The following is a 24125-nucleotide window of genomic DNA, read 5'->3' as shown; positions in this document are numbered from 1 at the left end:
TGGACGTGCCTTGGTGGGACCAAACGGAGCTGAATTGGAATGGGAAGCCTTCACGGGACGATGCGTTAGGGAGCAAGCTCAAATACAGCTTACAAGCTGATGCTGGGGAGCACGTTCAGCCCATTCCAAAACCAGAACACGAAATAAATAAATGGATAACAACTTTTATTCCTCTTCGAGTACTTTTTATTTATTCAGCCACAGACGACGTGCCCCGGCACCAAGGCCGGGCCCAACCAGAGACCCACGGCAGGCCGGCTCCCGTTCCCCCGGAGGTCTCCACAGCCGGGCCGGGACCCCCGGGCCGGGAACCCTGAGCCGGGTCGGGGCGAGCCGGGTCCAGGGGCGGTGCGAGGGGATGGGGATCGGGGAATGAGGAGCGGCGCTGCCGCTTTAAATCCCGTCCCGAGGGGCGGGAGGGGGGGAGCTGAGGGCTGAGCCCGCGCAAGGCAGCGGGGGGCGGGGCGGCAGCGGAGTTGGAGGGGCGAGGAGGAGGAGGAGGAGGAGGAAGGCGGTGGCAGGGGTCGTCTCGGCGGGCTGCTCGCCATGGCCACGTCCCCGTGCAGCAGCAGCGGCGTCTCCTCGTCGTCCTCGTCGGGGCTGGGGGCGGACGCGGGGCTGGAGATCCGCACGCGCTCCGTGGAGCAGACGCTGGTGCCGTTGGTGTCGCAGGTAGCAATCCGCTCGCTGCGGTCCGTCCGTGTGTCTGCCCGTCTGTCCGAGGGGATGCTTCTGCAACCCGAGAGGGGAAAAAAATAGAATTAAAAATTAAAAAGCAAACAAACAAACAAACAAAAAAAACCTCGGGGGAGCCGAAGTTCCCCGCAAGGTCGCGGGGCCGTTGCGTAACGGCCGCCGGGGGGCGGTTGGAGCCCCGGGATGGGGCTGTGGGGTGCGGGGGGCTCTGAGGTGAGGGGGGCTCCCCCCCCTCCCAAGGAAATAGGTGAATTTTAAAAGTTAAATAATACGCAAAAGCAGCCTTAGGGGCCTCTCAGCAGGTCCCACGCCGCCCTGAGCGAGGTTAAAAAGGGAAAAGTTTGGCTTTTTGGCGGTCTGCTGGGTAGTTGTGTGGAAGCCACTCTGGGGTCTGTTTGTTTGTTAGTTCTCCTTGGTCTCTTGCTTATAAAACTGGAGTTTGAAGTACCCGGTACAACCGCTCCGTCTTGAAAAACAATGAGTGAAAATAACATGCAGTGTTTACTCTGTAGCGTTTTTGAAAACTGATCATAAAAGTAAGTCGAAACCTGTCTCCATATCTGCACAGAACGCTTAAAGGATGTGTAACAGCGACACAAAAAGCATTCGTCCTGGTGATACCGAGTTGTCTTCGTACTGTCCTGGCTGTCTGGAAGCAAACTGTCGTAAGCCTCGTCCTGCGTTCGTGCAGGCAGGCTGCAGGAGAGGCTCGTGATGGGCTTTTGGGGTTCTGCACTTACCCAATGGCAATTCGTCTTCCTCCAAAGAAATCCCAGTCAGTTCAGAGAACCCCATCTCAGGGGTTCAATCATTTGTTCCAAGGCAAAGTGAAATTAATGATAGAGTTCAATCAGCTTTCTGCCCCTGAAACAATGGAGAGAGGTAAAATAAGGTGACCCCTTTCAGGAAGCTTAGGAGCAAACAAAAACCTTTCCAATTGCAAAGGCTTGACAGACTTAATTGTTAACAGTAAGAATTTAACATAAGCAGACTTCTGCATCCTTATTTTCCAGCAATACTGCTTGAGAGAGGCTGTCTTGTTCCTCTGTAGATTCCCTGCACGTGTAATATGCCATGTATGATTTTGTTAATGACCACAAAACCCATGACTACATTTTCTAGAAGTGCATCTTTCACTTCCACTACATGCCATATAAAGTGTCTGAGCATTTCTGAATACTTCAAGCTTACTGTTTTCCTGCTAAAGTGCTCCAAACTTCAAACAAGCTTGTTCCCTCGAAGCGTGAGTGCTGAGCTCTGTTTGCTGATGGTGTCAGCAGCAGTTCGCTAAACTTGCCAGGTAGCATGCCCTACTTACTGTACAGGTTTACCTGCTCCTCCTTTACTGTTTCATGGAGATTTTTTAAGTAGGGATCTCACTAGCTTGCTTTCTTTGAGTATTTTTGCAGAAATGATGTTTGTAGGTTACTCGATCTCCTGAAATGTGTTCTGCATAAGCTGTGTATCCACAGTAACTGCAGGACTTTTGCCTGTGCTTGTACGAAGTACAGTTGCAAAGGGAACTTTTGTTCTTGTTGTGAAGTTAACTTCATAGCTGACCATTTGGTAAAAAGCTGGGAAGTGCCATGTGATACTTGTTTACCACTGAAAAAAAGTAGTCAGAATGTTGCTACTGCTTTTCACTACTGCTTTTAAGCAAAGAAGAAATTACAGGCTGCCCTGAGAAATTTGCTTTCAATCCCCCTTGTTTAGCTAAATCTTTTCCTTTTTTAAGCAAACAACAACAAAAAACTGCATTAATTCTTATTTTTAATTCATGCAATACTGCAAATGCATATTTGACCACTTGTTTTTACTTAGCAATTAAAAAAAATAAATAAAATTGCACTTTCTTGCTTGCTTTACTTACAGACTATATGCTATCGGAGTATATTTACTACCAGCAGCGATAAGAGATTCTTGTTTTCCTGGTAGGAGAAACTACCCTTAGAGTCAGTACTGGATATGCTTATTAGTTAACTTTAATTTAAAAAAAAAAAAAATCACAGAATTGAACCAGATCTTCATTTTATGTAGATCTATTCATAGCTTCATGCTTCCCTTTTTTGATTGTGCCACAACTGACAAAAGAAAACTGCAGACTTAAGCCACAGTATTAAGTGTATTTGCTAACACTTCTTTTTAGCTATCCACTTATCTGTACTGTGGAGAGAATTATTCTACAGTATTGTGCAAACTATTTGGCATGCAGTTCAGAAAACATGGTTTTATGGGTCAAAACCCACTTTGTTTGGGAAAAAAAATAATTCTCTTTTTCTGGGTAGGTGCCTTTAGTTCTGTGTTTCACTTGAACACTGTACCATTCACGTCTCCTTAGCCCTTCACTGCTGCTACCGTTTCCAGTTTAATTATGTTAAGTTTTTTTTTTTATGGAAAGTTTTTGGCAACACAAGTCAGGAAGGGTGTTTAACGTGGTCTGTGCTGACTCACTTAATAACAAGTCATTTAAACAGTTGAGGAAAGGCAAAGACGAGGGGAAAAGCACTTTCCAGGATGTGGCTCCACCAGTGACTTCCTCAGCTGCCATTATGTACCTGCTCGCTAGCCTAGTAGTAATTGGGTACCTTCACAGCTGGAGAGGAGCCTGTCTGGGTGGATCTGTTCCAGGGAAGTGTTCTGAGAAATGGCAGAATAGCTTTCTGTAAGTCTTCGCGCTAAGGCACTTGAAAAAGTTCAGAGATGAAACTTTGAGCTTTGCCTGCATTCATGAAAGAAGAAAGTCACTTTTCAAAGTTGAAGGTAACCTGTCTGCCTGTGTGTAGGCCTGTGGGATCACAGCTAGCTACTCAATATTCACAAAGCCCATTTGTCACAGGCACTTTGGAAAAAGATTGTGTGCCCCCATGTTACTGAACATGTTTTTCCAACTTCCTTGTTATGGAAGATACCACTAGAGGTTTTGGAACTTGTTTGGCCAACACATTCAAAGCCTAAATAACTTAAAAAAAAAAAAAAAAAAAAGGGGGGGGGGGGAAGTCCATGATACCAATGTTGCTGACTTTTGTTCCCGTCAGTCTTGGATTCTGAATAAATTACAATGGTATGTGCCTTGAGAAGCTAAAAAACAAGTCTGTTCTTTATTATGGCATTGTTTCTCTGAAGCAAGCTAAAATAATTCCCATTTCAGTAAATATTATATAATTATATAATGTATGTAGTGTTCTGCCAGTGTCCTGTTTTTTCCAGAATTGTCTGGAGTTGTGTTAGAGCCCCAGGAAGAGCCAACAAATGAAGCTTTCCCATGTATGTGAAAAGCTCACTGATGTAGTTTTCAGATTGAAGGCATGACTTTAGAATGACCACACTGGATCAAGCTACAGATCGGCACAGAATCAGCGATCTTTTCTCTGTCTTGTTGTCCTTATCAGATGCTTTTTCTTCTGCTTTTGAATCTTGCTCCTACCACCTATATTACTTGCTCTCTGATACATCATTGGAAGAGACGTTGCCCACTTGATCTTTATCAATTTTCTTCAGTGGTATAAAATTTTCCTAAACTTCTGTCATCCCACTTTCAATCACATTTTTAAGGGTTAGTCTAAGGTTACTTGGAGATATTCCTTATGTAAACTGTTACTTACATTTGTTTAATACTTAATCATCCTTCTTTGGCCTTTTTTGAAGTTTCTGCTGTATCTTTTGTTTGTTTGTTTTCTGTGGTCAAGGTGGAGAGCAGGAACTAGAACTCATACAGTATTACGATGTGGATGAAGTCAATAAACAGAAGCATAGTGGTCTCTGTTTCTTTCCTAATAATTCGTAAGAACAGCTGCTGAGTGTATATCTGATGTCAGTAGTATCCTCATCATCCTAGTACCCTTGCAAATAATTCAATGCAATATATACTGAAAAGGTGTTGTGATAGAGTAGGTCAAACTTGGTTGTAGTGTCAGGCTCAAAGGGTGGTGATCACTAGTACAAACCCCAGCTGGCATTCTGTTACCAGTGGCGTCCAACACGGACTGTTACAGGGCCCAACTTAACATTTTTGTTTTGTTCTTAAGCTTTAATGTTTTTACTGATGATCTGAAAGTTGCGATGATGGGCTAGCTTGTTCAGCAAGGGTGTGTGAACTGTGAATTGTTTTATTACCAGCTTATCTCCCCTCCCTGTGATAACACAGAATAATCCATGTCCCAGCACAGGTTTCTGTGAAACTCCATTGGTGATCTCCCTCTATTACAATAAGCAATCATTTACTTTCTGCCTTCCTACTCCATCTTCCTTCTTCTCGTTCCGTCTCTTAATTAGTTAAATATTTGTGCAGAGGATCTTTTTTTTTGTTCAGAATCGCTTGGTTTTCTTTGAAACTTTTGGTATGAACTTTGATTCCTAGTTCTCTTTCAGCAGAGTCTATCCTTATCCATGTAATCCCTGATCTCTACAGAGAGCTCTGGTTGTTTTGTGAGGCAGGATTTCCCTTAACAAACACCATGAGTTTTTCCCAGCACATCATATTTATTCAGGTGTCCGCTACTTCTGTTCTTCCTCATTTTCTGTGTCAATGTGTCAGGCGACATCCATACCTCAACTATCAATCTAGTTTTAAGTGGCGTGAGAAAGTTGGTATCATCTGTGGCATCTTTGAGTTCCTTGAAATATTAGTGAATGACATCTAACGTTGGCAAGTTGTACCAGTTCATTGTATCTAACATTTTCATGGCCGCTTCTACCGTCACTTTGATTCCACAGAGATTCTCTGAGCAGATCACAAAGATGCCTTCTGGTGTAGGGATTTCCTCACTTTCTGTCATAGCTGAGCACAAGTATGAGTAGCTGCTCTGCTCTGTTCTCATCTTCTGTCAAAGGGTTGAGGCAAAGCTGTGTTGAGGATGTAACCAAGTATATCAGACTTAGCCTCCTGAAGAAATGGAAGGTAAGAGCCGGTAAGTTACTTGTAGTGGAACTGCTGTTACTCTTCATGCAACTAAACAAACACAGTCTATTGAAGACTTTTAACAGAGCTATGTTAAACTGTAGACACTGAGTTCAGTATGCCACTGTTCCGTGACACTGGTCTTTGAATGCTATCTGTGGGCTAACACTGTGTTTGGGAAAGCTGTTTTGTGGTCTCATTGGCTTAAAAAGTCCTCAGGTGCCTGGAAACTGCTAGGTTGCTCCTGATGTACCCAGTAGCAGCAAAACTGGGAACAGCAGTTCACCTTCAGGTAGATCCACAACGCTTGTGGATATGGAGGCTAGTACGTGTCTTTAATGAGGGACTTTTTTTTTTTTCTGGATTTAGCTAAGGAGCTTCATGAGAGCTTTCTGGGAACGTATGCATGTATGGTGCCGACACTGGCCAAAACATCTATGAAAGATTGTTGCATCACATAGGTGAAAAGATACATATAATATCTTCCTATAAGTGTTTGTTTCTTCTAAACTTAACAGTTGCAAAACTAGTCATCTTGGAGATCATTCAGTCATGGATTTGCCTTAATGGACTTTCACTAACAACTTTAAAACACGGAGTGGTATCTTAAGAGCACTCAGACTTTCAACTTGCTATCACTAGTTTTTTATTCTTGGAAGCCTGCAAAAACTGGAAAAGTTTTCTTGCTTTTCATCTGCATCATGTGTTAGTCTTGTGTATGTCCTGGTGTTTGAACGTCTGTAGCTGTACCATTGTGTTGAACTACAGGCTCAGTTACATACATACTTTTGAGCTTTTTGCAAATCAAATAATTCTCTCTTCTTCATTTAGAGACTGTCAAAACATTTCTCATACATTCTCTGGACAATATTCTTAATTTTAAGAATAAGTGTACTCTCATTCCTGAACTTCAGCATTCAGTCCAAGCTCTTACCCATTTCAACGTATTTGCATTTCCCATGTAGCAGACACACGGAGAGATTTGTCCCAGCAAGTCCTGTGCCTGTCTTGTTTCACTAGGCATTTTTGGTACCTCTAGGCCACCTGCAGTGTTCTAAAGGTTTTTTATGTTGCGGGCTGTTCTTGTTCCAAGATGGTGCCAAGGCTTGGGATTTGTTCCTCATGGTACTCTTAGGAAACTTCCTTTTTGGAAAAAGTAGGGTAATCCATATTTGTCTTAAACCTACTGCTTTCTTCAGTGTATCTGAGGAAAGAAAACAGAGTGCTCCTCTCTTTAAATGCTTCTTGGGTACTAGTCTTTCTCCTTCAGTACTTTAAAAATTCCACTAACTCACAAGCAGCTGCTTCTCCCCTTTTCCAGGATTTTCTTCTGTGTGAATTAATTTGGTAGAGACTTTACTTAACAGTAGTGCCAAGTCTAATGAAATTATGAATTGTTGTGTAGAGGCTTGCATTGTTACTTGTACTGAGTGAAGAAAACCTCCTGTTTTAGTGCTGTAGAGAAACTACCGTGGAAACAGTCATATGTGTTAACTCTGCTGCTGAGTCGGAAGCATGTGGTATGCTGCTTGTTTACAGGGTTGTACCTCATTAGTTTCAATTAGCGACTAGCTCATTGACTCTTCTCCTCCCTTTGGCTCCACAGGTGTTGTGGATTAAGTTTTGTGTGTATTCTGTATTACTACTCTTCTACCCTATGCAAACAACAAAGCTTGCAGCAGTTCTGCTGTTACTCAGTGTACACGAGGTACCCTATGCCCCTTAAGGAGCCTGCTTCTTTGTCTGGGATTTCTGCAGGAAAGTTAACCATACGAGTTTGTCACCTGACTGTAGATCCCGTGATTCCTTCAGTCGCAGAACACCCGCAGTTGGGTCTCTGGGCTGATGTAGTTGCAGGTTTCTCTTTACAGAGGCTAGTTTTAATTGGCAGCTGTTTAGTGATTTGAAGCTAGGTTGTTAGGAAACAGTGAAAGGGACATAGCTGGTCAGTTACGGTTGTGGTTTTTAAGGTATGCTGGGGACTGCAGGAATACCTTATACTTTGTTTACCCGTCCAGAATATTCTTTTTTTGTTATGCTAATTACTGATGATAATTGGTATCACTAATGATAATCTACTTCACAAGAAAAATTACATTTGAAAACTTACAACATCAGCAACAACACAGGCATGGAAAAACCTGTGGTTTTCGTTCCATTCCATGAACCCTTGAATGGTGAAATTGGCTTTGAGTTAAGCTTCACACCTCTGGTATGATGTTCAGTACCTTAGGCTTTGATACAATTGAGTAAGAGTAGCATGTTAAGTAGCTGAAGTAAGGTTCTTTGTACAGACATAGTTGAAAATCAACTGTTTTTCAGTGGAAGCTTATCTTTTACATTTAGGAGATCAGATTAACGGCTTTCTTGTAGATTAAACATTTTTTTTTGAGTTCTCCAGCAGAATGAATTTTAAATCAAAACTGCCACACAACGATACAGCACAAAAAGAATGAGAGCGGCTTTCTTGCTATTCAGCATTGTGAACAGATGGTTTTAGACAGATTAGGTACGGAAATCCCCAAAGGATGAATTATGAATTAATGATTGCAAACAACTCTGATTATAGTTTAATAAAATTGCTGTATGGTAACATGAGCCTATTGCTTTTAGCATGGATTATTTTCTGTTTATGAATTCATTGGCAAAACATAACCCTTACTAGCCAGAGCCTTAAACAATCATTTCTACTCACTGAATTGTACTCTATTCCATCAATAGCCTTGCTTAAAGCTAGTGGGGTAACTGAGTAGTAATACAGAGTCTGGACCCAACTGTAACTGTTAATTTGCTCTAAACAACGAATGGGATGATTTCTTTGTTTTATACATAAAATGAATAATCAAACACCATTTATGAGCAAATACTACAGTACTTTCAGAGGTATACAGAAAAATAAAGTATTATGCAGTTGCCTTTGTCCTAGAAGATGACTTTCATATTGACTTTTTGTATTAAGCAGAATCAATATAACCACTTATAAACACATAAATTATTATATTTTTTTCAAATAAGAATGAAGTTGAAAACGAGTTCTAGAAACTTAATGTTGTAAGTGTGTGTGTGGGGGGTTATTCAAAAAAAAATACACAGGTGTCAAAATTGTTTAGAAAGGAAATATTGTCCAAAGTTACACATAATTAAATGTAGGAGTTAAACCGGTGTATGGATGTTCCTTTTTATTATCAGAGTTTGTTATTGAATTTTGGTGTTGCATTTAAATTTCCTTAAATTTCACAACTGAATGAATTTTTGTTGCCCTTCATGTAATGGTTCCTGAATTATATGCAAGTTTTTGTTTTGTTGTTGGTTTTTTTTACACTCATCTAAATGGATAATAGTTGCACATGCAAAGCATTTTCCAGTGTACAGTATACTTCTCTGTTAATCCCTAGGCAAGTATGTGCTTTTCAAGATGAAATGCCAGGTGTTTCTCTGAATTGAAGTGGTATGCCAAAAGCTGCTAAGGAAGCTTTCTCTAAAAAAGGCCCGAAGAACCATCCTGTCTGCAGCCCGCAGTGAATGGCTGGTATTCATACCAGTGAAGCTGCCTATGGGGCTAACAACTTTTTGCACATCTACAGGAGCCAGTCCCGACTTGAAATGAAAGAGTTCTCAACTGCAGGCAGTATCAGTGTTGTTCCTGCTACGTCCAACATTACAATATCTGAATTTTTAGTTCCACAACAGTGACTTTTTCTAAACGAGAAGTTCAGAGTTGTCTCGGGCATTGTTTGCACAAGCAATAGAGGTTTAAGTATGCTAACAAAGGCAAGTTAAAGTTTGACAGGAAAGCCACAATAATTAAATAATTATTTGACATTGGGTCTCTGGTTTTAGGTTTACCTGATGGTATTAGTAAATTGAGTTATTTTTGAGACTTGCATCTCTCTGGTGCTGAAAACGTGTCTGCATTTGTTTTGACCACGTCTGAAAGTACACTTTAAACAATGAGCTCCCGTCTGAGTGGGTTTTGTTTTCTTAGATGTGCTCATGCCCAGGATTTCTAGGTGCAAAATGAAAAAAAGGTAATAGCTTTGTTTATGAAATCCACCCATTTACGTTAGAAGATATTGAACAACAGGAGGGGAGGAAAATGCACTTTTGCAGGCTCGCACACCCTTAAGACCAGTTGTTTGTTAGCTCAAGCTCACTTTTCTAGTGAGGCAGTCGTGCACTTCAGCAAAACTTCAAGATGGTGGTTGTTAGAAGGCCAATTTACAAAGAAAAGGGCATGAAAGGCTGTTTTATCCTTGGATGTGTTTCAGGACAGGTAAACTCATTCTGTGATCAGTGTACTTGATGCACATATAAAATCTGAAGAGGTTAAATTGGATTTTCAAATTTTTTTTTTGCTAACTTATAAGTGTCAAGTTGCTCAAAAGTGCAAATTTCAGTCTGTAAACTTCCACACATCTTTTTGAAAAGAGAAGGAAACTGGAACTTGGATTGTTTGAAAATGAAGATCTTTGCCACTGTCACTCATTTCTATAGAAATTCTGAAGACACCTTTTGTTGGGGGAAGATAAGGCAGTCCTCTGACTTGTAAGGCATGTAAGAGTAAAAAAAAAGTTAGCTTTGTTTGATCAGTGGTCAAGCATTGCTGAACATTCTTCAGGGATTCTTTTCTGCTGCTGTTCTGGGGGGAGGTGCGGGGGGGGAATGGCAGGAGTGCACATCAGTTTTCACTTACTTTTCTGCCTTGTATCTGTGGATCACTGGTGTTCCCTGGTTTTAAAGGAGTCTGAAAAGTGAATGTTAAAAAAGCAAGTGTATTTCTCCTTTACAACAGTGTCATTTTAGTAGTACTATTAAAGTATTTATAAATTCTACATAATGTCTTATACTAGTGTGAGTTGTGTTTATTCTTTCTCTTGCTTCTCTAGAGCTCCTGCAACTTCCAAAAAAAAAAAGTTCAAAATAACTTAATCACACTGCAAAAAAAAAAAATATTGAGTTTTCATTACTCTAGGGGGGAGGGAAAATCCAAATACCCCTCACACCCTTCCGGGGGGGGGTGGTGGTGGGGGGTGGGAACAAACCAAACAGGCTGGAGGAAATAAATTAGTGTCATAAAAGTCAATTGAACAAGGTCATCTGTATCTTCACTTTTTAGATAATCATTTTGTTGGCGTTTGGTTTGTATCTTGAAGTTTAAAGGACCCTTGGATTTCTAAGAATGCATTCGGCACAAAGAAAGGGCATTCACTACTATAGTACGGCCATGCTATGAATTCAGTCCTTTCTTTTGTTCTCTAAACAATTCCAAGAATGTGTAACAAGTGAATAGTAATGATGCTAATAATCCGAGGTGTGTATTCAAATTAGAAGTTGTGTACCCTTGCCTTTCTTGGCAAACTTTACAAAGAGAGGTCTGAAGTACATTTTGAAGCCTAGATCTGAAAGAGCTGAAGAGGGCTGTTCCGACCCCTTCCAGATGATGTTGTGTGTTGAAGCTGTTATGCATGAGAAGTACACAAATATTTTTAATTAAAAGTATGATTTGCAGTTAACCAAAACTCTGGATACAAGTGTAATTAGCTAGTACCTCATTTACCTCTTTTTCTTTTTTTTCCCTCCTAGACACCCTTGCTTAGCCCTTGTTGGAGGTAATCGGTTAGGCAGATCAATAATCTGAGTTGGTAGGGCTCTTTTGTTGCTTGTCAGCTTCTGCTTGTCACTGCCTGCCCTTTGTTTTTTCTTCTTCCTCTCCAGAGGTAGCTTATCAGCTTGTTAGGCACTAGGTGTGAAAGATTGCCAGAGGCTCCTCCAAGCATTTCCCTGCAGATAAGTGAACCAACTTAGGTTGTTAAAGTGGTTTATTTCATTAGCTTCCCTGAAGACTTTAATGAAAGGCGTGTACCGAAGCAGTGAGAAGATGCTTTTGGAAAGCCTTCAGGTAAAGATGTGACTACAACAGTCCCAATACTATAAGTCTAACAGAACTCAGTAGTCTTGGACATGCAGCATATTTGTACTGTCCTTTGCATACTTCCTGCAGGCAGTATGAGGAAAATACATAAATATGGGTAATGGGATCATACCACTTGGAAGCTGTTCTTTTACAGAAGCCGTGACGTGAGGTCCTGAATGATGTGTTGAGGTCTGTGCAACTTCTGCAAGGAAGGGTTGGTTACCGCTCAGTAATGTGTGGAAGAAACTTCTGTTTCAAGTGTTCATAAAGCAGAGGCAGTGGTCTCAAATACTGTTTTCAGGATAAATAGAATATGGGTGTATACAGTTAATTAGTGCACTAGCAGTTAATGCACTTGCATTTCGTAGGATCTTAGAATATCCTGAGTGAGAAGGGACCTACAAGGATCACTGAATCTGGATCCTGGCTCCACACAGGACCACCCAAAAACTAAACCCTATGTCTGAGAGCGTTGTCCAAACATTTCTTGAACTCCGGCAGCTCGGTGCTGTGACCACTGCCCTGGGGAGCCTGTCCCAGTGCCTGACCACCTCTGGGTGCAGAACCTTTCCCTAACACCCAGCCTGACCCTCCCCTGTCCCAGCTCCATGCCGTTCCCTCGGGTCCTGTCGCTGTCCCCAGAGAGCAGAGCTCAGCGCCTGCCCCTCCGCTCCCCTCGTGAGGGAGCTGCAGGCCGCCATGAGGCCTCCCCTCAGCCTGCTCTGCTCTGGGATGAACAAACCCAGGGACCGTCAGTTGCTCCTCACATGCCTTGTCCTCCAGACCCCTCATCATCTTTATAGCCCTCCTTTGCATACTTTCTAATTGCATATAAAATTTCTTTTTGGTTGATCTTTTCCAGCATTTGAAAAAAAAAATCTTTCAAAGATGAATTCTTACAAAGAAAAACTGAGTAGAAAGATAAGGCCTTCCAAATCTTAAATAAATAATAAAAGATCTGCATGTTAGCCAGACTTCTAAAATATATATATACACACACATATAAGTGCTTAAAATTATAGAAAATGGTTAGTAAGACTTTCAGTAATGCCTAGATGTGCATTTAATTTTAACACTTCTGATTTCTAGGGTGAGTAAGCAGGTAGTCCTTGTCAACTTCTCAAGTTCCCTGAGGCTTGTCCTGTGTGATGGGAAGCCTCCCTGGCAGTTCTGCTGGTAGTCTGGATGCGCTGGATGTCGAATGCCAGCTGCTGCTTCTGCGCGCTCTCAAGTGAGGTTGCATTCTGTAGCAGATGTGGATGTTAGAGCAATGTGTGTGGCTGACCTGCTAAATGAGTCAGAAGACCTGTCTGTTTGTCCTTGGGTAGTTACACAAGACCGAATGAGATGCCGTACCTAAAAGTAGTATTAGAAGTCATTCCCTGCCCTCCCCCAACTTGATACGAGCTAACAAAAGCATGAACCATGCTGGAAAGTCTGTCATGATCAAGATTTTTACATGTCCCATCAACTGCAACTAAATTTGCTTTACAGTACACTTATGTTGTAGGGGTTTATAACTTCTTGCCTAGCATGTAGTACTATTGCATTTTCTTAGCAAAGGCTTTCGATTGCTGCTATTATACTTCCCTCAAAAATGGATTTCTAACCTACATGAACTTAATGGAAGATACAAATGTGAAAATACACAGAATGTAAGAGGAGCTGTTACACTAATGATGCTACAGGGCAATAGCTAATCCTCACTGCATAGAGAAAATACCTTAAATATTTGCTCTAGTAGGAAAACTGATTAGTGTGAGGCAATAACAAATATTACTCATGCAAGTATAAATCATCCTACGTACACTGTGTGTAAGGAGGTGTGTAGGGTACCTTCCAACTTGATTTCCCAATTTAACTTCTGTTTGTGGGAGTGGCTGTGAAATAGCTACGTTTCCGCTGGTGTTATATATAGTAGTCTATAAATACTTCCTGAAACCCAATCTCTTAAATATCACTTTATTCTGTCATGCAAGACTTAATTACACCGATAATAAATAGACATTAGAATATTTTTAGCTAAGCATGCTGTCATGATGCTTCCTGTTCATGAAGCATATAACAACTTAAATATCGCTATCTGAAGGCTCTCCAAAAGCTTTGAAAACAGCTGCTTGAAAAGTGCCACGGTTGAACTTGTTTCCTTAAATATCAAGTACATCTTGATCTATTATGACTGTGTGTTAGTTTCAGTAAAGTTGTGGGAAAAGACAGCTTTCTGGGGGCTGCTCATAGCAAGTGACTGAAGGTTGTAACTGGCAATTTTTTGAGAAAGCACAATCCTTCAGCTGATCATCTCAGTCTCATCCAAGCTTTCCATGGAAAAAGTATGAGTCCTTATTCAACAGAATATAAGTATTATCAAAAGGACTGCTTCCTTTCTAGCACCTGACTGGTAAATTCTTAAGTAAACAGCATGTAGTATAATGCTCTTGTTCAAAGAGGCTTGCAGGTAATCTCTTCAGTTCTAAACTCCTGCCCAAATACCACAAATGTTAGTGACTGGGTGATGCGTGATCAGTATACAGCAAATTAAATATCTGGGAGGTCTTAAGTTTAAAGCAGAGCTTAGATAATGTTCTTGGAGTCATAGGGGATTTTATTCAAAAATAAAAAACAAGAAAGAAACACAGCAGTAACAGTTCTGGCCTGATTGCCACGGGATGGGCTGTGAGTCACAGCCGTATAGAGGGAAAAAGTAATTTTTTATAATCTAAAAACATCCTTAAACACTAGATTCATAGAATCATAGAATATCCTGAGTTGGAAAGGACCCATGAAGATCATCGAGTCCAACTCCTGGCACCACAGGGGTCTACCCAAAAATTCAGACCATATGACTGAGAGCACAGTCCAAACACTTTTAAACTCTGACAGGCTTGGTGCTGTGACTACGGCCCTGGGGAGCCTGTTCCAGTGCGCAACAATCCTCTCGGTGAAGAACCTCTTCCTGATATCCAGCCTGAACCTCCCCTGCCTCAGCCTGACACCATTCCCATGGGTCCTATCGCTGGTCACTAAAGAGAATAGATCAGCGTCTGCCCCTCCACTCCCTTCATGAAGAAGCTGTAGGCCGCGATGAGGTCTCCCCTCAGCCTCCTCTTTTCCAAGCTGAACAGGCCAAGTGACCTCAGCTGCTCCTTGTACGTCTTCCCCTCTAGGCCCTTCACCATCTCAGTAGCCCTTGATTGTTTGTTTTAAGCTTGATTAATTCTTCACCGAAAAAGTCTGAAACTGCAGTGGCTATTGGCTTGAAATACAGTATTAAAATTAATTTCCTCCAATAGATCTGTGCCTCTGCTTTTTCATAAATTTAAACAGAGGATATATCTGAGTATATCCTGTCGCATTTAACATTTCATGAAAGAAAGAGGTATTTCTCAGAATTACACATTCTTCTTGCTTGCACAGCAATGCTTTCTGCAGGTGACAGGTTATGAGCAGCCCATCTATATCTGAAGACTTTTGAACTGTCATTTCTTTGACATCATTAAGCTTTTTTTGTTTGGAATATCTAACTCATGGTTCTAGAACCAAAGAGCCTTTATTCCTTTAGTTGATCTATATTTCACACATTTGTCTACCTCATTCTTTTATTAGGAACTACCTACTCCTATTTCAGGGCTGCTTGCTACTTTACCTTTTTTTTTTTTTTTTAATAAGCATCCTACACAAAATTTACTGTATCAGCACAGGCTGCACGTGTCACATCTAATGTTATAATGTTGATCACACTTGAATAGGCGTGAAGCTGTTTATGTCTTGGTACGTTTCAAACTTCTTGACCAGCTTCTGTTGGAACTAGTTTCCTTCCTTTCTAACGTTGAGAGAGTTCCTCTAGTGGCCTTAAAGCAGCTAGTCCCAAAGAAATTATATTACCCAGCTAGGACTTCATTATTCCAGGAAATATCTGAAAAGCATCGTCTGCCATGTGTAAACATAGGTGTCCATACTAAACTTAATCTGCATTTAGAAACTCCTTCAGTGGGTGTTACAGACTAGATGACACTGGTGGTGGTACCTGCCAAAACAGTTGCTGCTTCTTGCTTCACCTTACGTGGCAGAGAATAAGAGGTGGCTATTTCTGAAATCGTGCAATACCTATGACCCCTATAAAGAGAGTGCTAAAGTGGTAGAATCGTGAAGTTCTCCCATATCTCAAATGAAAGTGTTTCTAAAAACGTTTTGTAGCACTTTTATTAAAGCAACTTAAACTGACATAACTGACATCTTAGTGATTTTTGTCATTTGTGTACCTTTACAGTAACATATGGGATTAAAATGCCCTCGATGATTTGTAACAGACCGTGGGATTCCTTTCATTCTGCAGTGTTAGTTCTGTATGCATTTTTTCAGGGTTACGCTGAACATGTTTAAACTTCTGCTATTATAAAATGCTGTGGGAGGCAAACTTGCAGCCAGGACGTGCATCCAACTTGTATTCTATTTGTTATTCTATATAATTTTGAAAAGTCAGTAACTCAACGGGTTTATATTAGTCCTTTGTTTGCATAACATTGGGTTCCTGTTTGCTTGAATGTAAGTTGAGGAAAGAAAGTTGTGCCCCTCTGTCAAATTGGTTTTCTGCAGCATTTGGGCTGATGCTCTTATTACGCTTACTGTCCATGGCTAGTCAGGAGTTAGCCAGCTGGGCTTGTTAGGTTAGCTGCAGGTATTTGGTGGTTTGGTGTACCCAAAGCGTCCACAATGCTGGAATTTGGAGAGCTGCACATTGCAGGCGTTTTTAACATCTGCTTTTAACATAAGCTGAATTTCCACAGAAGTGATGGTAATTGGGAGGGGTATCCATTTTGGGAATATCATTCCATCTCTAGAATGAACTTGGAAGTGTTGACATATATGCTTGGATTACTCTTTAATAGGACTGTTTTCATCCTAAACTGGTCTTTTTGCTGGAGAGACATCAAGGGTTTTTGGGCTTTGGGAATGGAGGTTGGTGAACTGTGGTGTGGGCCTCTTATAGGGACAAATTTGTTGTATGAACTGTAGAAAGTGGCATTCCTTTGGAACTTCTGGTTTGGGAAAAAGGTGGAGAAAGAATAACACAAAAATCTTCGGCATTGATCAAATTACGAAGCAGAACAGTTCTTACACTGCTTCCGGCTCTTTCCTTGGATGTGATGTGAGCATTACGGATACAGCTTCTAGGAGAATGTATGAATGAATGGTGATTCATGTTTTTTTGAGGAACAGACAGACATCTATCAGCTTGATAGCTGATACAGCCGAGGTGTTTAAGCACTTGATTCATGTAATTCTGTGATTCTTTTAGTAGACTTCTTTGAACTCCTAAGGATGTGGCTAGTACTGCAATGCATTTTAAACCGCACTGCTACTGAAAGAAGCACCTCTGCCATCTTTCTAGTCTGTACATTTTCTCTTTTGCTGCCAAAAACTGATTATGGGCAACTGATTATGAATAAAACTAAACTAATAAACATCACCTTCTCCACAGCTCAATTTTAGCCCACATCAGATAAATTCATTGCAAAAATGGGGGGGAGGGGGGAGGGGAGGCAAGGATAAGCAGGACTAACTTTTTTGGCAATATTAATGGCTTTTATGCTGGTTTAGGATTTTTGGATAGGCCAGAATAGGATGCTTCAGGTGGTTTCTAAAAGGTAAATGGTCTTTCTTTTTGTGTAAAGACTGTGTTACTGCTTGTTCTTTCTTAAAGCCTGCCTTATTCAATTGGATCAAACATCTTTTAGAATGGCTTATTTCAGTTAAAGGAGCCAAAGATCCTAAATCCTAGTAGATGAGAGAGTTTAGTTACCTGGCAGCACAAATACTTTATAGGATTTCTAATGCTGGCAAACCCCAAACAGTGTTGATATGCCTACAGCTGGACTCCTCAACTTCTAGTCTGTCCTTAATGTGAAAGCCTGTTGAGACCTAGGGCAGTTTATTTTAATATTGCAAGTAGGAGGAAAAAAAATCAATTCATTTCAGATCTGAGATAAGCTGAGATCACAGCAGATGAGCAAACTTATGCTCCATTTTTTTTCCTTCTCTAAGAAGTTAAATAACTCATGACCCCACGCTTACTTTATTAGTATCCTAAAATCTGTTACTGAGTTCAGTAACAGCTCAAAACTTGTCTATAATATTAAAAACTCATCTTGTACACAGTTCTAAAAATTAACTCTTACTTGTTCACAGATAACTACTCTTATTAATCATAAAGATAAACCAAAGCGTTCAGACAAGACTCTGCAAGCAATCCAGCGAGTGGGCCAAGCAGTTAACCTGGCAGTTGGAAGATTTGTTACAGTAGGTGAAGCTATAGCCAACGAAAACCATGAACTGAAAGAAGAAATGAGTGTTGCTTGCATCGAGGCAAGGAGAGCAGGTATGTAGTTACTCACAAAATTTGTAACCTTTTGTGCATGTGCCAGTTTTGGCACAGCATTTTTAGTGTCAGGAATAATGCAAGAACTTTAATGTGTTATGTAATTGTTTAAACCTCTGCTGGTTCATTCAAGGCCTGATCTGTCACTCATTTTTGTCGCTTGCTTAAACTGCTGTCATTTTATGAGAGGTGGATGGAGTTGTATGTTGGCTTTGATCTTTTGCCACAAGGAATTACCTGATGTTTATAGTAAGATGTAACTAGAGACAGAGAGCAGAATGTTGAGAAAATAAGCTTAGAGTTGCTCTCAAGCTAAAACAGTGGAGTGTATAAAGTAATATGAGATCGTTCTAAATCTGAATGTGTGAATGAAGGTCAGTGTCAACCCATATTTCATCAAGAGTCAATAAGATGACTCACATCAGTCATCTTATGACTTCCCTCAGTAAAATGAAAATCATACCATGATTGTCTTTTTGCTGGATTCAGTTTTTGTTGCAGACTTACTGGGTGTATGGTTTGAATTTGAAGTATGTAAAATTGATTGAGTTGCCTTTGTCACCCTTCTCCCTTCAGAAGGCCCTCTCTAGGCAAACAGTAGGTTACATTCTCTGATACTGTAAGAGAATGTCAGTGTCATGTTAGAAACCATCTTCCCGGATATGTCCCTTGAATGATGTTTTAGTGACTATTCATAGATGAATATTCTTACAACTGCAGTGCAGCCTTCAAAAAGATCAGAGCTAGAATAATGCTCCTTTTGTTGTTTGTGGTGGTTGGGTGTGGGGTTTGTTAGTTTTCTTTCAAATACTTTTAGATAATGGGAAGTTCTGCTTGAAGTTCTTCCTTTTTAAGCAGGCAGAAGTACCTCCTGGCATGACAGATTGTCTCCCTGAAGCCACAGGAAGCATTAAGTCTGTCTTAAGTTTCCAGATGTGATGGCAAATAAATGACCCTTCCTTCAACACTGATGTCTTGTCTGCAGGAAGGAGCCATTCTCCACTCTAAGACATGAATTACTATAATTGATCTGTTAAGATAAACAGTGGACTCGTGGGTGTTTGTGTGATTTATTTTTGTTTATTTATTAGTTTGTTTGTTACCCTTTTAGTAGCTGCAGAAGCCTTGAGGAACTTGCCTATTGGTGTCCTAACTGGTGTATTTGTTGCTAAATTCCCTTGCTGGCCTCAAACTTTGGGGATGCATGTTTAGTACATTCAGCATGTGCAGTTAATACTGGTTTTGTGCTTTAAAAAAAAAAAAAAAAAAGCTTACGGATTAGGCACGGTAATGTAAGAAATCCTCTGAAAATTCCTCATCAATGAGTAGCAACAAAACACACTGGTGGTAAAGGACTGTTTTTGTTACTTGAAAAACTCTTCTAGATAAACTTGAGGCTGAAGATTCATGGCTGCTTCACTAAGCTTGGCTGCAAACAGAAATGTCCTAATTTGAAAACATTCCATTTGTTATGTAAGGCATGTCTTTTCTCTCCAGAGATCCAAGTAAAATGCTGACAAGCCAAAAACTCCCATTGATAATCTCAGCTGCTAAAAGACCAGTGTAGTGTGAATCTCTGTTTCTTGACTTGGCAGTTGTTTTGTGGCCAAGTGCTTCTCCCCCCGCTCTCCATCAGTGTCTCCAGGAGGAGCTGAGAATCTAAAAATAGTCTGGCTGCCCTATTTTATCTCACCAAATGGTTATACTTCCTCTACGTTCTAAGTTTTATTTCCTCAATATAGAGGAGGGAGGATATGGGTTGTTTATTTTTCTTTCAAGACTTAAATTTACCATGGCACAGGTCAGTTATTTTTTCAGACCTACGTATTTCAGATCTAACTGAAGACCTGCATGGAAAATTCAGTATATCATATGTGTTTGTTCCCATTTTTGTGTTGTAGTTTGTTTTTGCGTTCATGTTACCTCTGTGGACTGCTAAGTGTTGGACAAGGCAAGAGAGCCCTTTGTGCAGAGACATTTTTAAGGATAGCTGTCTTCTGAATTCAGTCTCAGAACACAGTAGCCCAAGTGCCATTTTGAACAGCTCTGGTGTTTCTAAGCAAGCCAATAAAATCTCCTGGCAAATTATATCTAAGAATATTGACCATAAAAGAATCAGCATGTAAACATTGTTTGTCACTGATAGATGTCAGCTAATGTGACTAGTTTGAAAAGCCCAAACTGCCAGCTCATTGTTCTGCTTTTGTATCAACCACTCTTCAATACTGGAGATGGCAACATTAAATACTGGATTTATGCATTACAGTACGCATGACAAGCATAAAGCTTTATATGGAGTGGAGTTCCCACAACAAATTCAGCCAACCATGCATCGACTCTTCTTATGGGAAGCTGTAGTTTGCCTCAGTTACTGAGTTCTGTGAGGAAGGTGTGAACTTCCTTTGTTTTTATCTCTGCAAAGGTAAAATGAAGGGAAAAGTGGGAGAAGAAGCCTTTAAGATATCCTCAGTGTAAGTCGTAACTGCTTCTTGTTGACTGAGATCATTCTTGTCACCAAGTTTCCTTTGTTTCTAATTGCACATGCATATTAAGGAAGCAAAAAATTTAGAAATTGACCTGAATGAGCTTTCTGTCACTTAAGAAAATGTTCTATGTTGTAAAATTATATGTACATTAATGAAGTGTTAAGGAGTAGCAGTAGAGTGAAGTTTGTGATATCACATGTGAAGTAGTAATAGCTTAGCTCTTCACTTTTGAACATTTTTACTCTAACGGAAACAAAATTTCTGTAATGCAGATTTGCATGCAGCTAAAGCATATGTTTTTCATGTCTGTGTGCTGGATTTTGAAACTTTGAGGTCCCATGTTCTGATGGCATGGGCAGCAGAAAGTCCTCGGTGATTAGGACAGGATGTTGTGGAGCTGTTTAAACTTCCTTTTAAGCCAATAAATTAGATGAGGCTCCAAAAATTAAAGGGAAGATTTGTTAGCCATAGAAAATAGATCTCAAGCCTAAAAGATTTAGAACGTTAAGGGTCTGAATTGCTGAGAAAAGTAGCGAGTCTTCAGATCAATTTCACATCCTGCAGAGGCTTTGAAGGATGACAGATGTAGTATCTGACTCTTGTGAAGGGTATAATCAGTGATCTGAAGTGTTTCAGACTTGTTATGACTATTTCCTTGCAATAAGCCTTGTAATTTGATTGACTCGGAAAAGAATCATCAAACACTGCAGAGGGTCATGTAGCAGATTTTGCCTAACACTATTCTTGCACTGTGTCAGTGTTTACAGTGACAGTATAGTAGTGGAATGTAACTCAAAGAATCACATGTTTAGATGCCCATCTGTGATATTTTTTTCCCAAAACTAAGGAAAGACTGGTTAATTTAAAAGAAAAAACACATGTCAAGAATGGGTTAGTGTCATAACATTTTCAGTATTCTCTGCCAGTTGACTACATAGCCCTAAAGGAAGACATGGAGTAAAATGGGAGTGACAGCTCTCTCCTACTTTTGTCTTGTCTTTTAGTACAGAGAAGGAATAAACTAAAAAGTCTGACAAGCAGCAATTTAAAATGGATACGTAGAATCGCAAGATAACTAAGGTTGGTAAGGACGTTTATCTTCAAGAATGGAGACACTACAATTTCACTTGTATACCTCTTGCAGTGTTTGACAACTCTTATATTCATAAAAGCCTTTTATATCCTGTCCATTGTTCCTTGTCCTATCACCACTGGGGGCAGTCCGTCCCTCTTGTCTCTATCCCTGCCCACTAGATGGTCATAGACAGCAGTAAGCTTTGCCATTAGCCTTCTCTTCTTGAGGGAGAACAAACCTGCTTCCTTCAAACTCGACTGTCACATGCTTCAGAATGTCAATGTTTTTCTTGTACTGGGAGGCCAAAACAGGCCTTTCAGCTGTGGAATTCATTTTGTCAACCTTCTCAGAGTGTACTCTGTTTATCTGTCCTGGTTCCAGTTAGGACAGAGTTAATTTTCCCTCCTAGTAGCTGGTAGGGTGCTATGTTTTGGATTAGGATGAGAAGAGCGCTGATAACATGCTGATGTTTTAATTGTTGCAGAGCAGTGCTTACACCAGGCCAAGGACTTTTCGGCTTCTCGCTCTGTCCTGCCAGCGAGCAGGCTGGGGGTGCAGCAGGAGCTGGGAGGGGACAGACCCAGGACAGCTGACCCAAACTGGCCAAAGGGGTATTCCATACCATCTGACGTCATGCTAAACAATATATCGGGGTGGCTGGCCGGGGTGGGGGGCCGGCTGCTCGGGAATAGGCTGGGCATCGGTCAGCGGGTGGTGAGCAATTGCGTTGTGCATCACTTGTTTCTTACACATTATTATTATTAATACTATTATCATTATCACTATTATTATTATTGTTATTATTATATTCCTGTCTTAATAAACTGTCTTTATCTCAACTCACAGGCTTCACTTTCCCGTTTCTCTCCCCCATCCCAGAGAGGGAGGGGGGAGGGTGAGCGAACGGCTGTGTGGTGTTTAGCTGCCAGCCGGGTTAAACCACAACATTATCACATTTGCATACTTCTAACAGAGAAACCTTCTGATTATTTCTGGCATTACTTTTATGACCTGATGTGGTCCTGGCAAAGGACTGCAAGTCTCTTACCGTAGTGAAATATATGTTCAGGCAACTTGAGAGCTCAAGGGATTATAATTATCAGAGGAGAAAAATTATGTGTAAATAGTATGAAGTGTGGAGCTGTCTTTTGAAGGACTGTCAGGCCTTCCTTTTTCCATAGAGTTTGTATGTGTCATTTCCAGATTAATAATGCAGGCCCAGGTTCTTCATATGAGAGCCCTGGCTTTACCAGATTTTTGAAGTGATTATCTTGGATGCTTAGGTGAATTATCTTAGTCGTGGTTTTGGACATGAATCCTTGGACATGAATCCACTCAATCAAATGTCCTAGACACTATCTTCAAGGATGATCTGCAGGTTAGCTGTGGTTTGGTCATCTTGCCTTGGGTGCTAATAAAAAGTATGCCTTATTTCAGAGCTTGCTTGTGTTTGGTCTCTCAGCAGTCCTTCTGCAGTTGTGGAGTAAGGAAACTGCTCTGTGCCTTTCCTGTATTGGACTATTATTTAGGACTATCTGTTATTTAACAGGGCAGGGTCCTGTGATTTTCTCAAACAAGGAGAAGATTCATTGACTGCATTGGACCGTGAACTTTCTAACCACATTAAAAATAAAAGTTGTCAAATAGCCCTATTTAACTGTTGCTATATTAAATGCTAGTTGACTAAAAGATGTTCATGAACCAAAAATCAGTGCTTCGCTGTTGTTTTTCTCTTGTGTTTCTGACAATGTAGTGTTTGATGGTGTTTTATATAAAAAGTGCAATAGCCTCACAGTCGTGCTTCAGTCCTATAAATTAGGATGTTATTTTTTGGAATCTCTTTATACTTCATGCCAGAAAACATCCACGGGAATATGAAATCCATAAATTATGGGAATACTAACTGGAATTTGGAAGATGGAGGGGAATTTGTATTTATTTACTTGCTGCATCCTACTCCTTCAGTGTGATGGTGCTGCAAGAGTTGATATTTATTTGATTTTTGCTATTAAAATTGGAGAAAGACCTTCCACTTAAATATCAGTATACTCCTGTAAGAAAATTAGTGTTGCTTACAGATGGTTGTACGAGGCAGTACTGAGTCATCTAAATTTAAATTTGGAGAGGGTGCCACCAACAGTCAGCCAGAGGAAGTGAAATGAAGGAAAGAGTAGTTGTGGATTGCTCTGAAATATCTCAAAAGTGAAAGTTAAGAATACCCCAGTGTCTTTTTTCTTAGTATGAAATGGTAACTGTTTACATTTTTCCTTATAGGTGAAACAATTGCACAACTTACGGATGTAGCAAGCTTGGATCATCCGGAATCTGATAGCCACATAACAATCTTTACAGACAAAACGGGAGTGGTAAAAGCTGCAAGGCTGTTGCTTTCTTCAGTCACAAAGGTGCTGGTGTTAGCAGACAGAATTGTTATTAAGCAAATAATAACTTCCAGAAACAAGGTATTTGGAGCTTATTTTTTGTTTTAACTTCTTTTTAGTTTTTAACTGCTATCTGCAGTCAATGCAAAAGAATGGTGCTACATGAAGGGGTATTTTCATTGTATCTCTAGGGGAAGTGCAAAATAAAGAGGTAAAAATGAATGCCTTATATTATGTCCACCTACCAAATATCTGAAATGGGATGACTATAAAGTCAAGAGGAATAAAATTTTCAATGAC

The 24125-nt window shown here is 40.4% G+C and overlaps 1 protein-coding gene and 1 long non-coding RNA gene across 2 annotated transcripts in view; one reads left to right on the top strand and one right to left on the bottom strand.

The window, feature by feature from the left end:
• The first annotated feature begins 448 nt into the window (after positions 1–448).
• Positions 449–24125, top strand: part of CTNNAL1 (catenin alpha like 1) — a 58742-nt gene continuing 35065 nt past the window's right edge. The window contains exons 1-3 of the mRNA XM_083824845.1: positions 449–672; positions 17694–17883; positions 23719–23906. Of these exons, the coding sequence (XP_083680971.1) occupies positions 547–672; positions 17694–17883; positions 23719–23906 (504 nt within the window). The 5' untranslated portion in view covers positions 449–546. The remainder of the gene's footprint in view (positions 673–17693; positions 17884–23718; positions 23907–24125) is intronic.
• LOC310894589 lies at positions 505–8981 on the bottom strand. Its single transcript, XR_014580024.1, has 2 exons — positions 1245–8981; positions 505–732 (listed from the first exon to the last, which is right to left on the bottom strand). It is a non-coding gene; the product is annotated as an uncharacterized lncRNA (long non-coding RNA).

Source organism: Anser anser, assembly GCF_964211835.1.
Source record: "Anser anser genome assembly, chromosome: 2".
NCBI classification, from domain to species: Eukaryota; Metazoa; Chordata; class Aves; order Anseriformes; family Anatidae; genus Anser; species Anser anser.
Note: the sequence above shows the minus strand (reverse complement) of the source record. Positions and strands in the feature narration are given on the sequence as shown.